Source organism: Protomyctophum bolini, assembly GCF_963924005.1.
Source record: "Protomyctophum bolini genome assembly, chromosome: 5".
NCBI classification, from domain to species: Eukaryota; Metazoa; Chordata; class Actinopteri; order Myctophiformes; family Myctophidae; genus Protomyctophum; species Protomyctophum bolini.
In genome coordinates, this window is record NC_137866.1 from 307,445 (window position 1) to 333,823 (window position 26,379).

Consider the following 26,379-nt stretch of genomic DNA (forward strand, 5'->3'; position numbering starts at 1 on the left):
TAGTAATAATAATAATAACAACAGTAACCTCTCTGAAGTCGGTGTGTTCGATGTAGATGGTCTGAGTGAAAGGAACCAGGTGGAAACCTCTGGCCTCGTTAGCAGGGAAGTCTGGAACGCTGACCTCCGCCTGGACACGAGATAAGGTCACTTATGGTCACTATGTCACGGTCACTCATGGTACAATTACAATTTAGACAATTTAGGCATTTAGCAGACGCTCTTAATCCAGAGCGACTTACATTAAGCAAGAACAAAAAAGCATGGGAATACATCACATAAAGACATTTATCATGAAACATGCGTAAGCTAAGAAAGTAACAGTGGAATATCTATAATGAAACTATACATATAAGCTATACATCTATACTACTATGCTACACATATGTACTATGACGTGCTATGACTACATACAATGCACTTATGCTGTCTACATAACATGCTATAAGTCTGTATCAAATGCTATCTAAGTCTACAGAATTGCTATCTAAGGGGGTGGGGTAAGTGCTATGGGCCATGATGGAGTCTGAAAAGGTGGGTTTTCAGACTACGGCGGAAGATTGGGAGTGATGCTGCAGTTCTGACTGCAATGGGAAGTGCATTCCACAGTTTTGGAGCCAGAAGGGAGTACCTTAGCGTCCAGAGGCAGGTTGGTTATGGTCACTCTGAGAGGGTCCAGGACGGCCATAACTCGAGGAGCAGACTCGTTCAGGTCGTCTCTAACGATGGAGTCCAGCAGGTGAGGCTCCATGGTCACCTGGGCAACGGTCACTCCCACCTGAAACAAATAAAACTTTATGATTTGATTCAACTCTTCATATGAACGACAAACACAAAAGCAACTCAATTCTTCCTGAGGTCAATGTCAGCGCCACGACAATGTTTTAGATACTTTGGGATAAAAATATTAACTATTTTTGAAGGGTGCCAGCCCCTCCTATAAACAGGTTTAATGTTTGTCTTTAGTTCAGGAAGGGTAGATCTACGGGTAACCCTACCTGTGCACAGAAGGAGTTGATAGTAATCCTACCCGTGCACAGAAGGAGTTGATAGTAATCCTACCCGTGCACAGAAGGAGTTGATAGTAATCCTACCCGTGCACAGAAGGCGTTGATGGCCTTGGCAGGAAATCCTCTCCTCCTGAGTGCAGTCAGAGTGAACAGACGAGGATCATCCCAGTCTCTGGAACCATTAAAATACAGTATAATTAATAACAATAGAGAACCATTAAAATACAATATAATTAATAACAATAGAGAACCATTAAATACAATATAATTAATAACAATAGAGAACCATTAAAAATACAATATAATTAATAACAATAGAGAACCATTAAAATACAATATAATTAATAACAATAGAGAACCATTAAAATACAATATAATTAATAACAATAGAGAACCATTAAAATACAATATAATTAATAACAATAGAGAACCATTAAATACAATATAATTAATAATAATAGAGAACCATTAAAATACAATATAATTAATAATAATAGAGAACCATTAAAATACAATATAATTAATAATAATAGAGAACCATTAAAATACAATATAATTAATAACAATAGAGAACCATTAAAATACAATATAATTAATAATAAAGAACAGCCTCTGGAACCATTCAAATACCAATGACCACTCCCCCTTTTACCTGACCACTCCCCCTTTTACCTGACCACTCCCGTCTCCACCAGCCTGATGATCTTCCTCTTGGAGACCACGGTGTAGGTGAGGTTCAGACGGCCGTACTCCCACTGGACAGGACAGTACACGTCTAGAGCGTTGCAGAGCCAGTAGTATGACGACCTCCTACAGAGAGACACACTTTACTGGACCGGACAGTACACGACCAGAACATTACACTGACCTCCTACAGAGAGACACACGTTACTGGACCGGACAGTACATGACCAGAACATTACACTGACCTCCTACAGAGAGACACACGTTACTGGACCGGACAGAACACGACCAGAACATTACACTGACCTCCTACAGAGAGACACACTTTACTGGACCGGACAGTACACGACCAGAACATTACACTGACCTCCTACAGAGAGACACACGTTACTGGACCGGACAGAACACGACCAGAACATTACACTGACCTCCTACAGAGAGACACACGTTACTGGACCGGACAGTACACGACCAGAACATTACACTGACCTCCTACAGAGAGACACACGTTACTGGACCGGACAGTACACGACCAGAACATTACACTGACCTCCTACAGAGAGACACACGTTACTGGACCGGACAGTACACGACCAGAACATTACACTGACCTCCTACAGAGAGACACATTACTGGAACGGACAGTACACGACCAGAACATTACACTGACCTCCTACAGAGAGACACACGTTACTGGACCGGACAGTACACGACCAGAACATTACACTGACCTCCTACAGAGAGACACACGTTACTGGACCGGACAGTACACGACCAGAACATTACACTGACCTCCTACAGAGAGACACACGTTACTGGACCGGACAGTACACGACCAGAACATTACACAGCCAGAAGTATGACGACCTCCTACAGAGAAACACATTACTGGACCGGACAGAACACAACCAGAACATTACACTGACCTCCTACAGAGAGACACACGTTACTGGACCGGACAGAACACGACCAGAACATTACACAGCCAGAAGTATGACGACCTCCTACAGAGAGACACATTACTGGACCGGACAGAACACAACCAGAACATTACACTGACCTCCTACAGAGAGACACACGTTACTGGACCGGACAGTACACGACCAGAACATTACACTGACCTCCTACAGAGAGACACACGTTACTGGACCGGACAGTACACGACCAGAACATTACACTGACCTCCTACAGAGAGACACACGTTACTGGACCGGACAGTACACGACCAGAACATTACACTGACCTCCTACAGAGAGACACACGTTACTGGACCGGACAGTACACAACCAGAACATTACACTGACCTCCTACAGAGAGACACACGTTACTGGACCGGACAGTACACGACCAGAACATTACACTGACCTCCTACAGAGAGACACACGTTACTGGACCGGACAGTACACGACCAGAACATTACACTGACCTCCTACAGAGAGACACACGTTACTGGACCGGACAGTACACGACCAGAACATTACACTGACCTCCTACAGAGAGACACACGTTACTGGACCGGACAGTACACGACCAGAACATTACACTGACCTCCTACAGAGAAACACATTACTGGACCGGACAGTACACGACCAGAACATTACACTGACCTCCTACAGAGAGACACACGTTACTGGACCGGACAGAACACGACCAGAACATTACACAGCCAGAAGTATGACGACCTCCTACAGAGAGACACATTACTGGACCGGACAGAACACAACCAGAACATTACACAGCCAGAAGTATGACAACCGTCTGGGAGTGAAAGTACAGAACAACCAACTACCTTCATTCATCACCTCCAGCACCTCCATTTAACCACCTGTAACTCTTTGGTGTACTGTGTGTGTGTGTGTGTGTGTGTGTGTGTGTGTGTGTGTGTGTGTGTGTGTGTGTGTGTGTGTGTGTGTGTGTGTGCGAGTGTTTGTGTGTGTGTGTGTGTGTGTGTGTGTGTGTGTGTGTGTGTGTGTGTTTGTGTGTGTGTGTGTGTGTGTGTGTGTGTGTGTGTGTGTGTGAGTGTGTGTGTGTGTGTGTGTGTGTGTGTGTGTGTGCGCTCACCTGGCCTGGAACTCTTTGGTACACAGAGAGTGAGTGATGTTCTCGATGGAGTCACACAGACAGTGAGTGTAGTCGTAGGTGGGGTAGATACACCTGGAAATACATTATAAATACATTATAAATAGTACATTACTTTCTCAAGCTAAATGAGGATAAGACAGAAGTTCTCATAATCGGTTCTAGTGAGCAGAAATAATCAATAATAAGCAGACTTGGTAACCTGACTGTAGAAAGTAACAGTACAGTAAAGAACCTGGGGGTTATTATTGATTCTGAATTGAATTTTAATTCACACATTAATCATGTCACCAAGATTGCCTTTTTTCACCTTAGAAATATTGCACGAATCAGAGCCTATTTGTCTTTGGACGATGCAAAAACGCTAATCCACGCCTTTGTTTTTTCTCGGCTTGATTACTGCAATGCACTTTTTTCAGGACTGCCTAAGAAAACAACTGACAGATAACAACTTGTCCAAAATGCAGCAGCCAGAGTTTTAACTAGAACTAAGATGAGAGAACATATTACTCCAGTTTTGGCATCACTGCACTGGCTTCCGGTTGTTTTCAGGATGATTTTTTAATTATTTTACTTGTCTATAAAGCTCTCAATGGTCTCGCACCTTCCTACCTACATGACTGCCTGCCTAAATATGTCCCAAACCACCCCCCTAAGGTCTTTTTGCTTCTACGGGCCGTCGGCATGGAACAAGCTCCCACTGTACCTTCGTCAGGCAGCCTCTGTAGACATTTTTAAAGCTCAGCTCAAGACCCACTTCTACAACATTGCTTTTAATTTATCTTTTATTTTTTATTTTTGTTATTCATGTCCTCACTGTATTGCATTACTGCTTGTTTTTTAATGTTGTTAATGTTGCCTTGCTTTTCTTTTATTCTCCATTGTTCTGCAAAGCACTTTGAGCTGCATTTCATGTCATAAAAAGGTGCTCTAAAGGTGCACAAATAAAGTTTTATTATTATTATTATTTTTATTATAAATACTATCTACAATATATACTCCATCACAGACAGTGAGTGTAGTCGAGAAAACGGCACAATCGAGAAAACGGCAAAATGTAGCATTGATACAAACCATTATTTGCATAGCAAAACGATTCGATACAGATTATTAAAATCGATATTTCAATGCAGTTACTAGATCGTTACACCCGTAGTTGGCTGCAAAGAAAAAGGCATCAGTTATTAGAAACATCATTTGAAAAAGAGAACAAAGATAAATGGCCCGTGGATGGATTGTGCCAACTCTAAAAACCACAATGAGAAGATTATGGACTTCATCACATTAGCCTTTCTCTGTTGTGGAGGATTGAAAGGATTAGCGAAAATTGTGTTAAACGTGTAGTGCACTACTACTAAATGTGTACGGTACGCCACATGGTCCATCTTGTACAGTATTGTGTAGTATTGTTCTCGCACTATCGAGGAAGTGCGAGTTTTTGTAGTAGTAGTAGTAGTATTAATGTACCATGCGTCACGAGTACGGTGGTGAACATTATATTTAATACGATAAGCCACAGGGTTCATCTTGTATAGTATTGTATAGTTAGTAGTATTGTAGTATTAACGTACCATGCGTCTCCAGTCCTGTGATGGACAGTGTATTTAATACGATAAGCCACAGGGTCCATCTTGTATAGTATAGTTAGTAGTATTGTAGTATTAACGTACCATGCGTCTCCAGTCCTGTGATGGACAGTGTATTTAATACGATAAGCCACAGGGTCCATCTTGTATATTATTGTATAGTATAGTTAGTAGTATTGTAGTATTAACGTACCATGCGTCTCCAGTCCTGTGATGGACAGTGTATTTAATACGATAAGCCACAGGGTCCATCTTGTATAGTATTGTATAGTTAGTAGTATTGTAGTATTAACGTACCATGCGTCTCCAGTCCTGTGATGGACAGTGTATTTAATACGATAAGCCACAGGGTCCATCTTGTATATTATTGTATAGTATAGTTAGTAGTATTGTAGTATTAACGTACCATGCGTCTCCAGTCCTGTGATGGACAGTGTATTTAATACGATAAGCCACAGGGTCCATCTTGTATAGTATAGTTAGTAGTATTGTAGTATTAACGTACCATGCGTCTCCAGTCCTGTGATGGACAGTGTATTTAATACGATAAGCCACAGGGTCCATCTTGTATAGTATTGTAGTATTAACGTACCATGCGTCTCCAGTCCTGTGATGGACAGTGTATTTAATACGATAAGCCACAGGGTCCATCTTCCCGTCCTCCATCACAATCTTCATCCTCAGCGTTGCCTCTCCCTCGGCGAACAGGCCTCGTCTCATCCTGTCGAACAGCACCAGGGACTCCTCTAGGGGGCGCTCTCTCCATGGGGACGGGGGCACGTTGTGGCCCTTAAGCTCCTCCCCCCTCTGGTGGCACACGTAGGCGTGGCCTCTGCAGGAGGCGGAGACGAATCATCAACAGTAGCAGATACATCATACTACTACTCTGTTACCGGCTCTACTAGTGGGGTCCGTGGACCCCCAGGGGTCCTTGAGGGAGTCCCCAGCTAAATGATAGTTAGGAAGCAAATGGAACCTTATGGGTCTGTAACTCTGAGAGTGTACAAATGGAACCAAATGGACACTTATGGGTCTGTAACTCTGAGAGTGTACAAATGGAACCAAATGGACCCTTATGGCAAGGTCTGTAACTCTGAGAGTGTTGAAATTAAACGGGTTGAGAATTACAGCTTCTCTTATGGGGGTCCATGGAATATCTCTTCAAATGGGGGTCCCTGGAATATCTCTTCAAATGGGGGTCCCTGGAATATCTCTTCAAACGGGGCTAATGAGTGAATCTCTTTAAGCGGGCTAATGAGTGAATATCTCTTCAAACGGGGCTAATGAGTGAATATCTCTTTAAGCGGGGCTAATGAGTGAATATCTCTTCAAGCAGGCCTAATGAGTGAATCTCTTTAAGCGGGGCTAATGAGTGAATATCTCTTCAAGCAGGCCTAATGAGTGAATCTCTTTAAGCGGGGCTAATGAGTGAATATCTCTTTAAGCGGGGCTAATGAGTGAATATCTCTTCAAACGGGGCTAATGAGTGAATATCTCTTCAAACGGGGCTAATGAGTGAATATCTCTTTAAGCGGGGCTAATGAGTGAATATCTCTTTAAGCGGGGCTAATGAGTGAATATCTCTTCAAACGGGGCTAATGAGTGAATATCTCTTCAAACGGGGCTAATGAGTGAATATCTCTTTAAGCGGGGCTAATGAGTGAATATCTCTTTAAACGGGGCTAATGAGTGAATATCTCTTTAAGCGGGGCTAATGAGTGAATATCTCTTTAAGCGGGGCTAATGAGTGAATATCTCTTCAAACGGGGCTAATGAGTGAATATCTCTTTAAGCGGGGCTAATGAGTGAATATCTCTTCAAACGGGGCTAATGAGTGAATATCTCTTCAAACGGGGCTAATGAGTGAATATCTCTTCAAACGGGGCTAATGAGTGAATATCTCTTTAAGCGGGGCTAATGAGTGAATATCTCTTCAAGCGGGGCTAATGAGTGAATATCTCTTTAAACGGGGCTAATGAGTGAATATCTCTTTAAGCGGGGCTAATGAGTGAATATCTCTTTAAGCGGGCTAATGAGTGAATATCTCTTTAAGCGGGGCTAATGAGTGAATATCTCTTCAAACGGGGCTAATGAGTGAATATCTCTTTAAGCGGGGCTAATGAGTGAATATCTCTTTAAGCGGGGCTAATGAGTGAATATCTCTTTAAACGGGGCTAATGAGTGAATATCTCTTTAAGCGGGGCTAATGAGTGAATATCTCTTTAAGCGGGGCTAATGAGTGAATATCTCTTTAAGCGGGGCTAATGAGTGAATATCTCTTTAAGCGGGGCTAATGAGTGAATATCTCTTCAAACGGGGCTAATGAGTGAATATCTCTTTAAACGGGGCTAATGAGTGAATATCTCTTTAAGCGGGGCTAATGAGTGAATATCTCTTTAAGCGGGGCTAATGAGTGAATATCTCTTTAAGCGGGGCTAATGAGTGAATATCTCTTCAAACGGGGCTAATGAGTGAATATCTCTTTAAACGGGGCTAATGAGTGAATATCTCTTTAAGCGGGGCTAATGAGTGAATATCTCTTTAAGCGGGGCTAATGAGTGAATATCTCTTCAAACGGGGCTAATGAGTGAATATCTCTTTAAGCGGGGCTAATGAGTGAATATCTCTTTAAACGGGGCTAATGAGTGAATATCTCTTTAAACGGGGCTAATGAGTGAATATCTCTTTAAACGGGGCTAATGAGTGAATATCTCTTTAAGCGGGGCTAATGAGTGAATATCTCTTTAAGCGGGGCTAATGAGTGAATATCTCTTTAAGCGGGGCTAATGAGTGAATATCTCTTTAAGCGGGGCTAATGAGTGAATATCTCTTTAAGCGGGGCTAATGACTGAATATCTCTTTAAGCGGGCTAATGAGTGAATATCTCTTTAAGCGGGGCTAATGAGTGAATATCTCTTTAAGCGGGGCTAATGAGTGAATATCTCTTTAAGCAGGCCTAATGAGTGAATATCTCTTTAAGCAGGGCTAATGAGTGAATATCTCTTTAAGCGGGGCTAATGAGTGAATATCTCTTTAAGCAGGGTCCTATAATGAGGGTCAATCTGGAGGTCCTTGACGTGAAAAAGCTTTGGGAACCAGTGCTCTAAATAAATAATAGATAATAAGAAATAGATAATCGTCGTATCTATTGTTGCCAACTCTGGCGAGAGAAATAAGCCAACCCACCTCCAAAAACAAGCCAAAACAAGCCCAATAATATGACCTAATAAAAATGCAAATAAAAAAAGATTAAGACCTTATCTTACCTGGAGGTCATACAGCTGATAAGCCTAAACTTAACCTCAACATAACATTAACTTTAACTCACCTGCGAATCAGATCCACAGCCAGGTCATACAGCTGCTGGAAGTTGTCTGACGCATGGGTGATAGCATGAGGTTCATAGCCTGTATGACACATAATTATTATTATTATTATTATTATTATTATTATTATTATAATACATGGGTGATAGCATGAGGTTCATAGCCTGTATGACACATAATTATTATTATTATTATTATTATAATACATGGGTGATAGCATGAGGTTCATAGCCTGTATGACACAAAGCAGAATTATTATTGTCTCCCCATAGCATGCTTTGCACTCCGTCCGCGCGTGTGTGTGTGTGTGTGTGTGTGTGTGTGTGTGTGTGTGTGTGTGTGTGTGTGTGTGTGTGTGTGTGTGTGTGTGTCCGTCTGTCTGTGTACAGCTAGCCCCTAACCCTTGGACCCTATCTGTCATGGTAACCCACCCAGCCACTCCACCATGTATTATTGTTGTTGTTGTCATAGTAACAGTATGGTTGTCATGGTAACTAGGGTTGGGATTCGCCCACTGTTCTGTGCATTCAGCGACCACTGTGGAGCGAGTGGGACAGTATGTCGCCAAAGTGTGGTTAACAGAGAGGGAAATGAGTCATGACTGAGGCTGAGCAGTGAGCACGCAAAGTGCAATAAATGTGATAGTTGCCAGCAAAGGTTGTTGCAACTTGTACCACGTCCACATTGAGGAAACATCTCAAAATCAATATGCCTACACATCGCGTTTGAGAGCCATGCGGAAAGCCGTGCCCGCTCTCCCCGCAGCTCCACCACAGCCGGCGGGGGACGATCTGATGCAAGGCTGGTTTACTTTCCCCAGGCTAGTAACGTAATGGAAAATAAAAACTACTAACGTCTACAGAGCTTTTCATTAGGCGTATTGTACAACTGTATTTTATGAATCACGTTAACTATAGAGCCAAATCAATTTGTCTGCACTTACTTTTACAACTTATGCAACTCAACTGCTTTTGATTTGGCTATAAATTAATCGTGTGGCTGTTGAGAGCCCAGCGTTTAACTTTAGGTGCATATACCGCCATAGATTGATTACTTTATAAACAATTTGCGGAGAAAAAGCACAGGAACGTAGCCTACACTTCAATAGAAGGTCTGCTATAATCCAAGAAAGCACTATGGCTTGTTCCATTAGGGTATTCATATTAAATTAATTTGAACATTATAGACAACATTTGTCACTACAACAATATCATTATTGTGTACTCTGTACTGTATATTTAATATACAGTACAAATTGCAACAATGATATTGTTGTGGTGGCTAGCTGCTGCTGGTGCTGGTGGTGAAGTTTAAATAACAGTGCCACCTCATAATTGTAAAGTGCATTTTCAATAATTGAATTAATGAATTTGTGTTTATTATGTACTTGGTTAGGTTAGTTATAATATAAGCATAATCTATGTCAGAAAAAAGGGGAAAATAATAATATTAGGATCCGTTAAGGGAACCGTTAGGAACCGGAACCGTTAAGAGGGATCCGGGAAGGATCCGGAACCGTTAAAATCCTAACGAATCCCAACCCTAATGGTAACCCACCCAGCCACTCCACCATGTATTATTGTTGTTGTTGTCATAGTAACAGTTGTCATGGTAACCCACCCAGCCACTCCACCATGTATTATTGTTGTTGTTGTCATAGTAACAGTTGTCATGGTAACCCACCCAGCCACTCCACCATGTATTATTGTTGTTGTTGTCATAGTAACAGTAAGGTTGTCATGGTAACCCACCCAGCCACTCCACCATGTATTATTGTTGTTGTCATAGTAACAGTAAGGTTGTCATGGTAACCCACCCAGCCACTCCACCATGTATTATTGTTGTTGTTGTCATAGTAACAGTTGTCATGGTAACCCACCCAGCCACTCCACCATGTATTATTGTGGTTGTTGTCATAGTAACAGTTGTCATGGTAACCCACCCAGCCACTCCACCATGTATTATTGTGGTTGTTGTCATAGTAACAGTAAGGTTGTCATGGTAACCCACCCAGCCACTCCACCATGTATTATTGTTGTCATAGTAACAGTATGGTTGTCATGGTAACCCACCCAGCCACTCCACCATGTATTATTGTTGTTGTCATAGTAACAGTAAGGTTGTCATGGTAACCCACCCAGCCACTCCACCATGTATTATTGTTGTTGTTGTCATAGTAACAGTATGGTTGTCATGGTAACCCACCCAGCCACTCCACCATGTATTATTGTTGTTGTTGTCATAGTAACAGTTGTCATGGTAACCCACCCAGCCACTCCACCATGTATTATTGTTGTTGTTGTCATAGTAACAGTTGTCATGGTAACTCACCCAGCCACTCCACCATGTTTTTGATTCCTGTGAAATATTTCTCTTCCTCTTTCTCTGGGTTTGTGTCGTCGTACCTCAGGAAACAAATACCGCTGTTGGCCTGCGGGGGGAGCATTTATACCAAGAAGGTATACATTTATATCAATAAGGTATAAACGTAGGATGCTAGCGTACCTTAGCATAACCGATATAAGGTATGGATAAGGTATCCGTACCTTAGCATAACCAAAGTTGAAGTTGATGGCCTTGGCGTGTCCGATGTGCAGGATGCCGTTGGGCTCTGGAGGGAAGCGGGTTCGGATCTAAAACACAATGGAGACTATTTAATTCAAACCCTGTTCATTTGAACAATAACGTCACAACATGAACCTAGCATCCATATTCTGATTTGTACTGTACTGTACTGTACTGTACTGTACGTGTTTTTGTCCCTGTGCAATGTTTTATTGTTGTTGTATTGTACTGTATTGTACTGTATGTGCCATTTTAAGAGCCTTCTCAGGGACTACAGTTGTAAATTAGCTTATGGCTAACTCTGGCACATTTACACAGAAGTGAAAACTGAAATGTTGATTAATGAGCATTGTCCCAAATAAAGTAAATAAAATCCATATTCTGAAACCTAAACCTAGCATCCATTTCACACCTGTGATGTCCAGGTGTGTTCCATACCTGTTCTCCTGTGATGTCCAGGTGTGTTCCATACCTGTTCTCCTGTGATCTCCAGGTGTTTCTTCAGAAGGTCCATGGTGTTGGCTGTGACCACGTAGCCCTCCGTCTTATAGTTCTCTCCTAAAGACACGATAAAACTACATTATTAAACCTGCAGACTTTGAAAAGAAAAGAATCCAAGGCACTCCAAGGTCTTAGGTGAAACATGTAATATCAATAGAGGACTATTTATATGTTCTATATTCTTAGACTGATGATCAAAGTGTTCACCTGGTTTATGGAACTTCAGAGCCTCTCCTCTCAGCTGCTCCATCAGAGACTTGGCTTCAGTTTTCACCTCCCCTGAACAACACAGGGATCACCTTTATAGTTATACATTATATATCACTGTATGTGTGTAGTGTATATATCACTGTATGTGTGTAGTGTATATATCACTGTATGTGTGTAGTGTATATATCACTGCATGTGTGTAGTGTATAGTACACTGTGTACTGCATACACAGTCTTTCACCTCCCCTGAACAACACAGGGATCACCTTTACAGTTATACATTATACTCTAATGCATATATATCACTGTATGTGTGTACTAGTGTATAGTACACTGTGTACTGCATATACACTAGGGCTGACCCAGGGCTGATTAATCGACGTTCAATCGATACACACGGGAATCGATTTTTTAATTTTGAATCGAATAGTCATTAAAAAAAAGCGGCCCCATTTGGTCCGCGAGCCATGCTTGCGCCTCGCAGCACCTCACAACGCCTCCTCTTTTCCCGTGTTAACAACAAGGAAGTCAACTGAACAAGTGCAGCTGCAGTCCCAGGAGCCAGGAAAAATAAATCGAAAGTGTGGTTGCATTTTAAAATACCCTATTTGAATAAAGGTTGTAGGCTACACGAGAGTGAAAATGACCGCTGGGAAAATCCCTAATTGAGAGAGTGTAGGCAAGCGTATGCACCACAGCTCAGTGGACATTAAATATAGGCTACCATGTTTGATAAGTCATATAAAAACATTACTTACACCCAAATGAAAATATAAACTTCACAGATTATAGATCACTTGGAATTATAACAATCTGTTGAGTATTGCCTGAATAATACCACTATAAAATCCCAACTTTTATCGATGCGCCATTGCGCTGAGAACCTTGTGGAGCCTGGGGGTGTACATTATACTTGTGAGGACCTGCTTGGATTCACATGGTGAGTGCGCTCAGTGCGCGCACCGAAAATTCAAAGATCTGCAATCTCATGCGCTGCGTTGTGCATATTGGCTGAGTATAATGGCACGAATGAAACTAGGCCTATAGATTTATTTTGGCGATGCGGAGAATTGATTTTGCCGTTGCCAGCGATATCTTTTTTTTTTCTTGTCTGAAGACTGACCTGTTCCATCACTGTGAACTCCCATGCAGCAGAGCAGCTCCTATACAGATCTAGACCAAAACACCTTTTCTCTTTGGCATTTAATTGCACCTGATCGTATTATTGTAATTATGTAGCCTATACTATTTGCCTGTGTTTTTTTCTTTTAATTATGTTTTTTTTTGTGCGCCGATGGTGATGCTCCACTTGTTTCAGCCTGTAGGCCTACAGCACTTTGGTCAGCTTTTATTGTTTTAAATGTGCTATATAAATACAGTTTGATTTAGTCCTATATTGGAGCAGGTGCTGGCAAATAACTAATTACTGTAATGCCATGCAGTGAAGTTGCGCAAATGTCAACTCAATTAGCAAGCGGAGCTGCTCTCATGCACTCTGCACTGCAGTCTGCAGATCTCTTCTTAAAGTTTACTTATTATGGTTTACTTTCAACCATAAACCATAATATGATTGACAAACCTTGCATTATAATTCTTCATCGACCAACAGCTCATGCAGCATGACTATGAGGTAATTTAACTATGTGGGATTTATCCATCGGCATCGCATGTCGATAAAAAAAATGGGATTTCACTAGTGGCATTATTCAGGCAATACTCAACAGATTGTTATAATTCCAAGTGAGCTATAATCTGTGAAGTTTATATATTTTTTCCCATACACACACTCACAGTCACATTAACTTTATGATCAATAAAATCAACCGTGGTTGATTTTATTTCTGACACGTCTTGAAGAGTTCATTCATGTTACCGTTCGTTTACAATTGACAGAGGAGTTTGGATTATATATATTTTTATTTGATGGAGAGGTAATGCCTGTTTCAGGCGCTGTTTAATTGTTAAATAAAAGTCAGCCCTAATATACACAGTCTTTCACCTCCCCTGAACAACACAGGGATCACCTTTACAGTTATACATTTGTAATACTAACTAACTAACTAACTATACATACAACTTCATATGCATTTAGATATAATGCATCACTGTATACATCACTGAATGCAATAATGCATGTATAGTACACTATTATACAGTCTTTCACCTCCCCTGAACATCACAGCCTTTGGTAAAGATCCTCTCATCATCTGCACATTTTACATTTGTGTTTTCTGTCCTCAACTAACGCCGTACTTCATCATACTACAGTGTCCCACAAAAGCATTGAAGCAAGCTCAAATGTACACTTAGCTTGTAGACTAACTTCAACAGTTAATCTCCATCCTGGGCGGAACTATTTAATGGGACGGAGTTCTCCAACGAGAGTGCATGTGCGTGCGAACGAAAGGTAGCTAACGATTCGATCGGATAAAAACATGGATTAAAGAATGTAAACCCTGGAAAACGTAGGCTCAGGTTCTGGCAGGCTAGGGTACTAATTTAACCCTACGTTTTCTACGGTTCTGGTGGGCTTCGTGCTAACAGTTAAAGTCCAGCCGACAGAGACTAACAGTTAACTAACAGTTAGTTTAACTAAGGACATAGACCACATGTTTAACTCCTTACCGTTCACGGCCTCCTCCTCTTTCTTCACGTCACTGTCAGGAGCTTTGTTCTTCTGGACCTGCATGAAGAACATCACTATTACCTTCACTGAACCACAGTGGCGGGCCGTACCAAAACATACCGGGCTTCCCCCCCCCCCCCACCCACACGGCGTAACGGCAACAGCGTAACAACCAGTCATCTTTTATTATACAACACGAGAGAATGCAAAACACAAGTGGAACTGAACGACACTCAGGCTTTATCCCAGCCAAGCTGCAGAGGGGACTCAACGCACATGCGTACGTTTAGTCCCCTCTGCACACACGCACGCACGCACGCACGCACGCACAGACGCACGCACGTACGCACGCACGCACGCACGCACGCACGCACGCACGCACGCACAGACGCACGCACGCACGCACGCACGCACACACACACGCGCGCACGCACGCACGACGATCAAATAAAGATTATAATTTTCTACCTTGGGTTTCTTCTCAAGGTCAGCCTCTGTCTTTGGACCCAGGAGGTGCAACACCTGAGAGGCAAACACAACACATCCATCCATTCATCCCAAACACAAGACATTTGTTGTCAATGGACAGCTATAATCTGTATTCTAAGACATTAAGCCATGCTGTTGTCATTGGACAGCTATAGATACACATACAAACTAATGATAACTTCCATAAAGCTCTTTATTACTTGCGCAAGCAGAGCGCGCAAGTAATAATTTCGCCCGGTCTCTTCAACGTGACAGCCATCAACCACTTTTCTGTGTAAGCAAATCTGTGCCTGGTTTGCTGGGACCAGATTACACAGATGACCATTTCTCTTACGTCATCATTGAGAGCTAGTCATACATATACACACCATGTACTCTGGTCCCAGCTCTCAACGATGACGTAAGAAAAATGTGTAATCTGGTCCCAGCAAACCAGGCACAGATTTGCATACACAAAAGAATAGTTGACGGCTGTCACTTTTTGGCACCAAGTAACCACAGTATACTGCTAATCAAATTACAACTACATACTCTTTACCATCTATGGCCTACTAGTGTGCAACAAGCAAGTATGTTCTAGTTTGCATTGAAATCACCATAGGGGGATTTTAGGTCGCTTCATATAAGAACTGTGTTTGAAAAATAAACCGTGTGTCGTTAATGATGTTCATTAATATTTGATACAACCAGTTTCTGGAGAAAATGGAATTAATGTGGCCGCAAAAGCCTTGAAACTACATATGAAGGCAATGTCGCTGCTAATATACGTCACGCCCAGCTGTCGACACATTGCGTTCCTGAGATTCCTCGTTGACGTAAGCTCAGCTGGCGAGTCACTCGACTCGTACTAACGTATATTGAATATCAATAAATAAAAATAAAAATAAACCTAATTAACAGTTTCTGTTGTGCGACAGGCAGCTACAGCAACCCCGCCTACCCGGAAATGTAGTCTGACTCGTTTCGAACGCTTATTTTGTTACTCTTTGGGTATATTTGTACATTTCCACCTTCAGTTGAATGCCTTGCCCCTAGAGATCAGGCTTGCCGAGTCTGTGCCCCGTTTTAAATCACTCCTTAAAACTCATTTCTACAAAGCTGCATTCAATCCCCTACCCATGTGATTTGTGATTTTATTGATTTCTTGTTGTTATTGTCATGTATTTTCTTCTATTGTGTGCCTCCTTGCTATGTTTTTATATCCGTCTCTCTGTAAAAGCACTTTGTGACTTGTTCTTATAAGGTGCTATACAAATAAAGCTTTATTATTATTATTATTATATGAGTGAAAAGGCCGGGGTGATCGGTTTGTTTTTCAAACACAGTTCTTATATGAAGAGATCTAAAACCCCCCTATGGCGCCCTCTACTGACAGTAGAGGGCGCTCTATTCTAAACTCACCTGAATGTCCACCTCGTTCTTGATGATCTTCCCGTCGGCCCATTTGAGTCCGGCGCGCGCTTCCCCTTTAAGGAACACAAAGGGTTAACTTTCACTAAGGAGGAACACAGGTTTATGTCCAGGTTTTTCAACTTGTAGATCTGCTATTTTTGATAAATCGTGAAAACTTGTGCAAATCTTTGAATATATATTCTTCCAAAGTGAACATTTTTAACTCATATCTTTGCTCCTGGGGGGGCTGGAACAATATATTGTAAGATGGGGGCGGTCCCTGGAACAACATATTTTCAGATGGGGGTCCCTGGAACAACATATTTTCAGATGGGGGTCCCTGGAACAACATATTTTCAGATGGGGGTCCCTGGAACAACATATTGTAAGATGGGGGTCCCTGGAACAACATATTGTAAGATGGGGGTCCCTGGAACAACATATTTTCAGATGGGGGTCCCTGGAACAACATATTTTCAGATGGGGGTCCCTGGAACAACATATTTTCAGATGGGGGTCCCTGGAACAACATATTGTAAGATGGGGGTCCCTGGAACAACATATTGTAAGATGGGGGACGGGTCCCTGTCATAGTGAAAGGTGAGAGGTCATATTACCCATGAGCAGGCCCATGTTGTAGCGGTACCGTTCCTTTAAGAGCTGCTCCTTGTGTTTCTGAATCACCGTCTCCACCTAGTGGACACCATCATCATTGCATCATCACATTCTGGCCAATCACAACTCTTATAACTAGCCCTTACCTGTTGTGAGATATTACCCCCCCCCCCCCCCCATAAATATCTTTAATTGCCGTTCATTAAGAAAAATACTTGCGCCCAGGGTGCGTTTTCGCATTTTTAATTCACAAATAAATTCATTATTAATGTATAATTTGTTAAATTGGAAAAAAGGCTTCGTTCACATCTTCGACAAACTCCCACTGTACCTTCGACAGGCAGCCTCTGTAGTTTAACAAACTCCCACTGTACCTTCGACAGGCAGCCTCTGTAGTTTATCAAACTCCCACTGTACCTTCGACAGGCAGCCTCTGTAGTTTAACAAACTCCCACTGTACCTTCGACAGGCAGCCTCTGTAGTTTAACAAACTCCCACTGTACCTTCGACAGGCAGCCTCTGTAGTTTAACAAACTCCCACTGTACCTTCGACAGGCAGCCTCTGTAGTTTAACAACCTCCCATGTTTATGTCTTCACTGCATCACTGCTATTATTATAATGTTTATGCTTCTCTTTTTTTTCTCCATTGTTCTGTAAAGCACTTGGAGCTGCATTTAATGTCATGAAAGGTGCTATTATTATCATCTGATTGACAGTCCATACGCTCCATACCGGGAGACAACCAATCATACGCTCCATACCGGGAGACAACCAATCAGCTTGTGCCTCTTAGTATCGATCCGATCAGAACACAATATTATTGATCACTCACTGCGTTTTCAATCTGTTCTGGTGTGATGACCACGCCCACTCCACACGCCGTCTCAAAGTCCCTCTGGTGGATGGGATCCTGAGGGTGGTGGTTCTTCACGAAGTCCAACGCCGCTGTGGGGGGGGGGGTGATTACAGATTGGGAGTGAGTCTGTAGTTCTGACTGCAAGGTCTTCCACTGCTGGCCTGCTCGCTTCGCCAAAGAAAATGGCAACTAAAAAATACGGGGAAGCAGCTTTTTGCTTCTACGGGCCGTCGGCATGGAACAAACTCCCACTGTACCTTCGTCAGGCAGCCTCTGTAGACATTTTTAAAGCTCAGCTCAAGACCCACTTCTACAACATTGCTTTTAATTGATCTTTTATTTTTTATTTTTGTTATGCATGTCCTCACTGTATTGCATTACTGCTTGTTTTTAATGTTGTTGCCTTGCTTTTCTTTTATTCTCCATTTTTCTCTAAAGCACTGTGAGCTGCATTTCATGTCATGAAAGGTGCTATACAAATAAAGTTTTATTATTATTATTATTATTATTATTAAACCTGACCTACCTGGGGCCTATTTCACGAATCTTGGATTAACTAATCCAGGATATAGGCCAAAGCCAGGCTTTTTAAATCCTGATCTTTACAGCCTGGTTTATTCCGTTCCACTAAAGCCAAGCGAGGCTCAGAATTGGTGGATTTGGCGAGCCGGGATCAGCAAGCCTGGCTTAATAGACAGTCTGGCTTTTTGTCTCTAGACCCCTTCTGTGGATCAAAGATTTACTGATCCTTCTTCTTCATGGGGTATTAAGGCAGTTTGCATCCTTAATAGTTGCATTACAGCCCCCTTCTGTATATCTCATTATCTTTACTAATCTATTCAAGACTTACTGATACAAGGACTTAAGCTTCTAAAATAAATACTGCTGCTGTAATTAAAGAGAGAACATACTCTCAATAGTGGATAGACTGAATGATTAACTACCCCAAAAATATAGTTTACATTTTACCACTACTATTAACTTAAAACAGAATTCTTAATATTGTAAGCATAATGATATTGTCACATTGTGATATTTGGCCATAACTCCCTCCTCTGAGGGAGCTACCTTTGGGGAAGGGGGTTGTTTTCCAGACAGGGGCCAGACTGGTGAGGTTCATAGGTTCATGGGTTCATTTAGCATGCCAAAGTTTGTGCTATTGCCATTGAGAATGCATTGGGCGTTTAAGTTAAATAACTCAGAAACTACAAAACATTTCAAAGTAAAAAGTTCCAGCATGTGTTTCCACAGTAAGCTGAATTTTACAAAGTGTGAATGGAGTTTCTAGGTGAAAGTTATCTTTTGAAGTGCCACTATCTGCCTATAAATGTCTCAAATTTGAAAGCACTATATTTCTAAAACTATGAAACATTTCAAAGATTCCTTTTCAGGCACACATGTCCACCGTAGGATGAACCTAAATAGGTTTGAATGGGGTTTCTAGGTGTAAGTATGTAGGACTAGTAGTGGGTGAAACGTTACAATATGTTGTAAAACAATGAGTAATGGTAATATTTAGTAGTTTTCACTTTTAAAAAGAATAATAATATAATATAATTATTCTTAACCGTGCACTTGCACGACAGCAAACCTATTCATGGGAAACATTCACCAAAAGCAGCTGATCTACAAGCTCACAAGCTGTCATGATGTTGTGCAGCCTATATATTTTGGTTATTTGATTTTATATAGTGCTTAAATTAGTCCTTTAATGCAGACCGATACAAATAAGGCAACATTAACCCATAATAATTGAATAAATCTGGAAAACATAATTGGTTTGTGATCAGTTTGACTGCTTAATGAACAGTAAAGACATCAGGATTAGGTTAAACCTGCTGTTAGCCTGGTCCGGAGCAGGCTAAGTCTAAAGCATAAGTTTCCATGGTAACTAATGTAGCATCACTTTCATGAAACCGAATCAAGCCTCAACATATCCAGGTTAACTGGTTAAGTTAATCTGGCAAGATCAACCAGCTTTCATGAAACCGGTTAAGCACTGATCCAGGATATATTAAGCCAGGATATGTGTTAAAGCCCGGCTTAATCTCTAATCCAAGTTTCGTGAAATAGGCCCCTGGGTTAGGGTTAACCCTAAACCTGACCTACCTGGGTTAGGGTTAACCCTAAACCTGACCTACCTGCCAGTTGCAGTTCAGTGGTGATCCTGCGTCGGGCAATGTTTTCCGACAGGAAGGCCAGTCGCTTGGTGTCTTTGAGGCGAGAGGCCATGGTGTAGAGGAGAGTCCCCACGGCCCTGTCCAGCTCTGGTCCGCTGACATTCTGAGCCTAGAGAGAGACAACATAATGTTAACATAAGATAACCCTAACCATGGTGTAGAGGAGAGTCCCCACGGCCCTGTCCAGCTCTGGTCCGCTGACATTCTGAGCCTAGAGAGAGACAACATAATGTTAACATAAGATAACCCTAACCATGGTGTAGAGGAGAGTCCCCACGGCCCTGTCCAGCTCTGGTCCGCTGACATTCTGAGCCTAGAGAGAGACAACATAATGTTAACATAAGATAACCCTAACCATGGTGTAGAGGAGAGTCCCCACGGCCCTGTCCAGCTCTGGTCCGCTGACATTCTGAGCCTAGAGAGAGACAACATAATGTTAACATAAGATAACCCTAACCATGGTGTAGAGGAGAGTACCCACGGACCTGTCCTAATGTTAACATAATATAAGATAAGAACCATGGTGTAGACTAGAGCAGTGGTTCGCAAACTTGTTCATGTCAAGGACCCCCAAATCAACACTTATTAGTCTGCAGACCCCCATGTGAAAAGATATGCCAGGGACCCCCATGAGAGAATTATTTTACGTCTCTAGCAGTGATTCTCAAACCTGTTTAATTTAAGGACCCCCAGTTTGACATGCATTAGTCTACTAAGTATGTACTGTAGCCATGTGAATAACTCCCCCTGTGTTGTGTGTTGCAGCCATTTATTCACTGGCCATAGACTAGGACATAGACTAGGACATAGACTAGGACATAGACTAGGACATAGACTAGGACATAGACTAGGACTAGGAGAATGCCGTAATACAGGTATTGCAAGAGGAATCACCTTTTCCCTGTTAAGCCCAACACACACCAGGTGCACAGCGACGCGGCACGGCAACGCCTGGAAAATAGAACAGTGGCGTATCGGAGCGCCAGGCGAGGCGTGAACGCGCGTCGGACGCTGCCGGTGTGGGAGGATAGGTTCATTGAAAATAACGGAGGCGGCTGTTTTGACGTGCGGCGTTCGCAGAAGGCTTAACATACAGAAGACTCAGAGTACTGTCCCAGCCATATGCTGTACATGCCATTTTCTCTAGAGATGTTTCCGATACAGACACTGGTACCGGCTACTCGGTCCTGGTACCGGCTACTCGGTCCTGGTACCGGCTACTCGGTCCTGGTACCGGCTACTCGGGCCTGGTACCGGCTACTCGGTCCTCAAGTCCTCGTGCTCTGAACCGGCCCCCATACTCTGACCCGAGTAGGTGACCCGAGGCTGAACGAATGCAACAGGAGCAAGTCTGACCCAACACTGCAGCAGATCACCAAAAACAGCAGATCTACAAGCATACAGTACATGACAACTGACTAGTGTATATCGGAGATCCATCTGCAGCTCTGAGAAAAAGGGGGTGAAATAAAAGAATAAGTGGTTACTCAACAAAAATTAAAAGTACTCGTATTGGTACTCGGTATCGGCCGAGTACTTAAAGTAATAAAACAACGACCTCTGCATCCACGGGATGCACTACTGTACTCAGCATGTACAGTAGAAATGAGTGAAGCCACGTTATGGTAGAAATAGGAACAGTATGCAACCTTTCCCTGTGTTTAATCCATTTTGGTGTTTTAAACATTATTTTATAATTTAGCTATTGAAAAATAGCAGATCTACAAGCTCATAGTGGCGCGCTACGAAAAATAGCAGATCTACAAGCTCTTAGTGGCGCGCTACGAGCTTGTAGGTCTGCTATTTTTGAAAGATCGTTAAAATGTTGCGCAAATCATTGAATATATATTTCAGAGCAAACATTTTTAACGTGGCCCAATAGAGATAATTCTGGGGGTCCTTGACATGAAAAAGGTTGAGCACCAACTGACATAGAAACATACGTTTTTCAGGAAAATGTTAGGATTTAGAAACCTTTTTTTTCATCGACCTCAGTCCAAAATGGGTTAAATAACTAAACAATAGCATGCATTTCATTTTGAAGCCATGGTGCCGTTTACCAAACTACAGAAACACATCATCCAGTTTTCAGTTTTTCACTGTCGTTTTTTGGAAGCCAGGAAACCAAAACAAAGAGTTTGTTCAGCAGGTAATAAATCACAGCTAACCCTAACCCTAACGGCTAAAGGCCTATTCATACTTCATAGTCTGGATTTTTGGTGGTGAGGTGACCACCACTCTGGTGGTGAGGTGACCACCACTCCGGTGGTGAGGTGACCACCACTCCGGTGGTGAGGTGACCACCACTCCGGTGGTGAGGTGACCACCTCTCCGGTGAAAATCCAGACTATGTATGAGCCTTAACAGGTAATAAACCACCACCACAATTTACAATTTACAATTTAGGCATTTAGCAGACGCTCTTAATCCAGAGCGACTTACATTAAGCAAGAACAAAAGCATGGGAATACATCACATAAAAGCATTTATCAAGAAACATGCGTAAGCTAAGAAAGTAACAGTGGAATATCTATATAATGAAACTATACATATGAACTATACATATATACTACTATGCTATGTACTATGGCCACCACCAGTGACTGATTAGATAACTGCTGCTACGCTATAGATACAATAAAGAACTGTGCGTTTTGTTACGTAAACACAGGGTAAAGTGACGTGTACTATCATGCCTTTAATGTTAGAGGATTGTTAATGAATATTATGGGATGCATTAACATTAGGGACACAGACGGACAGACAGACAGACAGACAGACAGACAGACAGACAGACAGACAGACAGACAGACAGACAGACAGACAGACCCCCAAATTGACACTCATTAACCCGCGCCCGGCGGACCCCCCATTAGAAAATATATATGTCATGCAGGCCATTGCAGGGACCCCCCCATAAGAGAAGATGTTTACGACTCTAGCAGTGATTTCTTCTTTTTTTTTAAGATATTTTTTTGTGGCTTACGCCTTTTATTGGTATTTTGAAGGGACAGACAGTAGGCTGACAGGAAACGCGAGAGAGATGGGGGGGGGAAGACATGCAGTAAAGGCCGTGTCGGGCTCGGGAGTCGAACCCGCGGCACACTGCGACTGGATTACCAGACGGTTACGCCACCGCCTGGGCCTCTAGCAGTGATTTGAAACCATTTTTATGTCAAGGACCCCCAGTTTGACATGCGTTAGTCTACGGAGTCGGACCCCCGTCCCCCATTCAATGGCATTTCTATATCTGAGTGTAACAGGTCCATTTGGTTCCATGTGTACACTCTCAGAGTTACAGACCCATAAGGGTCCATTTGGTTCCATGTGTACACTCTCAGAGTTACAGACCCCTAAGGGTCCATTTGGTTCCATGTGTTACACTCTCAGAGTTACAGACCCATAAGGGTCCATTTGGTTCCATGTGTTACACTCTCAGAGTTACAGACCCCTAAGGGTCCATTTGGTTCCATGTGTTATACTCTCAGAGTTACAGACCCCTAAGGGTCCATTTGGTTCCATGTGTACACTCTCAGAGTTACAGACCCCTAAGGGTCCATTTGGTTCCATGTGTTATACTCTCAGAGTTACAGACCCCTAAGGGTCCATTTGGTTCCATGTGTACACTCTCAGAGTTACAGACCCCTAAGGGTCCATTTGGTTCCATGTGTTATACTCTCAGAGTTACAGACCCCTAAGGGTCCATTTGGTTCCATGTGTTATACTCTCAGAGTTACAGACCCCTAAGGGTCCATTTGGTTCCATGTGTACACTCTCAGAGTTACAGACCCATAAGGGTCCATTTGGTTCCATGTGTTACACTCTCAGAGTTACAGACCCCTAAGGGTCCATTTGGTTCTATTTGTACACTCTCAGAGTTACAGACCCATAAGGGTCCATTTGGTTCCATGTGTACACTCTCAGAGTTACAGACCCATAAGGGTCCATTTGGTTCCATGTGTACACTCTCAGAGTTACAGACCCCTAAGGGTCCATTTGGTTCCATGGGTTATACTCTCAGAGTTACAGACCCCTAAGGGTCCATTTGGTTCCATGGGTTATACTCTCAGAGTTACAGACCCCTAAGGGTCCATTTGGTTCCATGTGTTATACTCTCAGAGTTACAGACCCCTAAGGGTCCATTTGGTTCCATGTGTTACACTCTCAGAGTTACAGACCCATAAGGGTCCATTTGGTTCCATGTGTTACACTCTCAGAGTTACAGACCCGTAAGGGTCCATTTGGTTCTATTTGTACACTCTCAGAGTTACAGACCCATAAGGGTCCATTTGGTTCCATGTGTTACACTCTCAGAGTTAGAGACCCATAAGGGTCCATTTGGTTCCATGTGTTACACTCTCAGAGTTACAGACCCATAAGGGTCCATTTGGTTCCATGTGTTACACTCTCAGAGTTACAGACCCATAAGGGTCCATTTGGTTCTATTTGTACACTCTCAGAGTTACAGACCCATAAGGGTTCATTTGGTTCCATGTGTTACACTCTCAGAGTTACAGACCCATAAGGGTTCATTTGGTTCCATGTGTTACACTCTCAGAGTTACAGACCCATAAGGGTCCATTTGGTTCCAAACTATCATTTAACTGGGGACCCCCTGGAACTCACTCAAGGACCCCTGGGGGTCCCCGGCTTTAATGGCATTATTTACCAAAGTACCTGTAATGTTACATAGCTTGGACTAGTCTAGAGTCTCCTTACATGAATTAATCTATTTTATTTCATACAGAACATGATGTCATGTACATGATGTCACTAGGTATGATCATTAAGATGTCAATAATACTGATGCCTTAAATGTCAACTAGACAATGTGCTTATATGTTCATATAATATTAATAAAATGTCAGACCATCAGAATAATAAAGTAAGTTGAGATGAAGCAACTATCTCTGGTCCATAGCATAGTTACAGTTAGCTCTGATTCATAACCTTCTACTGCTTCTACGAGCTATGGACCAGAGTTAAGTTACAGTAACACTATTTTAACTAAACTAGTTTTATAAATGATATATTTGTTTATAAACAGATATATAACATGAATTAACACTAACAGTAACATGTGGAAGCAACTATCTCTGGTCCATAGCAGTTACAGTAACACTATTTTAACTAAACTAGTTTTATAAATGATACATTTGTTATATATTATTAACATACCGGTATAACAGAATAACATGTGGAAGCAACTATCTCTGGTCCACAGCTTCGTTAACATGGTTACTGAGACCCTCAGTCAACACACTAGCTTTAACTAAACTAGTAGTTTTATAAATGATAGCCTATATTTCTTATTAACATGTATAACAGTAACATGTGGATAGCATGGTAGGGTTGGTTAGAGACACCTCACTAGCTTTAACTAAACTAGTTTTATAAATGTTATATTTGTTTATAAACAGGTATATAACATGAATGAACAGTAACATGTGGATAGCATGGTGGGGTTAGTTTGAGGAACCTCAGCTCATCAGATGTCTATAAATGTACAGTAAAACCAGTATAAACTACATTAGTTGTATCATATAAATGTATATGTATTGTACCTGTATGATGGCGTCCCTCAGGGTGTTGCTCAGAGCCTCGTTCTTTGCAGTTTCTTTAGCTTTCTGCTCGCTCAGTCCGATGGACATGAAGAGGATCACACTGTCCGCCATGTTGGATCACACGCACTGACACACTACAGCGAGCACGCGCTCACACACACGCTGTCACACGCCACCGGGGGTTGCCACGTTCTGAGAAATAAGCAAGCAGAGTCTATGAAGACTGGAAGAGACGAGGGAAATAGCAGATCTACAAGCTCACAACGCGTCACCGTCTTGACGCGTTGTGAACTTGTTACTTGTAGATCTGCTATTATCAAAATAAATAAAATGTGTATATAAACTAACATTGATTTGACCATATAAAAGGGGGGTCCCACCGTCCCAGAGATAGAAATGCCATTAAATGGGGGTCCGTAGACTTAATGCATGTCAAACTGGAGGTCCTTGAAATTAAACAGGTTGAGAATCACTGCTATAGCCGTAAAAACCTTCTCTTATGGGGGTCCCTGGTATGGAAAGGTTTAGTATTAGTAGTAGTATTTCTACCCAAGTTAAAGACAAATACAATGCATATAATCTGAGGGTCCATAACATTAAATACGTTTCAATTGTAATAATACATTTTCTGAAAGTCACTTATAATGAGCAGACATGGCAACAAGGCACGCTACTTCCTCTACTCAAAGTACTAG

At 42.1% G+C, this 26,379-nt stretch overlaps 1 protein-coding gene across 2 annotated transcripts in view; it reads right to left on the reverse strand.

Annotated features, from left to right (window-relative positions):
* qars1 (glutaminyl-tRNA synthetase 1) overlaps window positions 1-25,796 on the reverse strand; it is a 34,044-nt gene extending 8,248 nt beyond the window's left edge. Inside the window, exons 1-19 of one of the 2 annotated variants that reach the window (XM_080764441.1) lie at window positions 25,685-25,796; window positions 20,082-20,229; window positions 17,917-18,029; window positions 17,086-17,161; window positions 16,478-16,542; window positions 15,056-15,109; window positions 14,587-14,644; window positions 11,959-12,030; window positions 11,723-11,808; window positions 11,232-11,318; window positions 11,017-11,116; window positions 8,688-8,766; window positions 5,952-6,191; window positions 3,756-3,848; window positions 2,509-2,564; window positions 1,683-1,764; window positions 1,095-1,182; window positions 632-778; window positions 29-130 (exon numbers count right to left, since the gene is read on the reverse strand). In XM_080764441.1, coding sequence (XP_080620567.1) covers window positions 29-130; window positions 632-778; window positions 1,095-1,182; window positions 1,683-1,764; window positions 2,509-2,564; window positions 3,756-3,848; window positions 5,952-6,191; window positions 8,688-8,766; window positions 11,017-11,116; window positions 11,232-11,318; window positions 11,723-11,808; window positions 11,959-12,030; window positions 14,587-14,644; window positions 15,056-15,109; window positions 16,478-16,542; window positions 17,086-17,161; window positions 17,917-18,029; window positions 20,082-20,229; window positions 25,685-25,795 — 1,857 coding nt within the window. In that variant the 5' untranslated portion in view covers window position 25,796. Of the gene's footprint in view, window positions 1-28; window positions 131-631; window positions 779-1,094; window positions 1,183-1,682; window positions 1,821-2,508; window positions 2,565-3,755; window positions 3,849-5,951; window positions 6,192-8,687; window positions 8,767-11,016; window positions 11,117-11,231; window positions 11,319-11,722; window positions 11,809-11,958; window positions 12,031-14,586; window positions 14,645-15,055; window positions 15,110-16,477; window positions 16,543-17,085; window positions 17,162-17,916; window positions 18,030-20,081; window positions 20,230-25,684 lie in introns of both variants that reach the window. The other variant, XM_080764440.1, reaches the window with a different exon arrangement.
* Window positions 25,797-26,379: the final 583 nt, after the last annotated feature.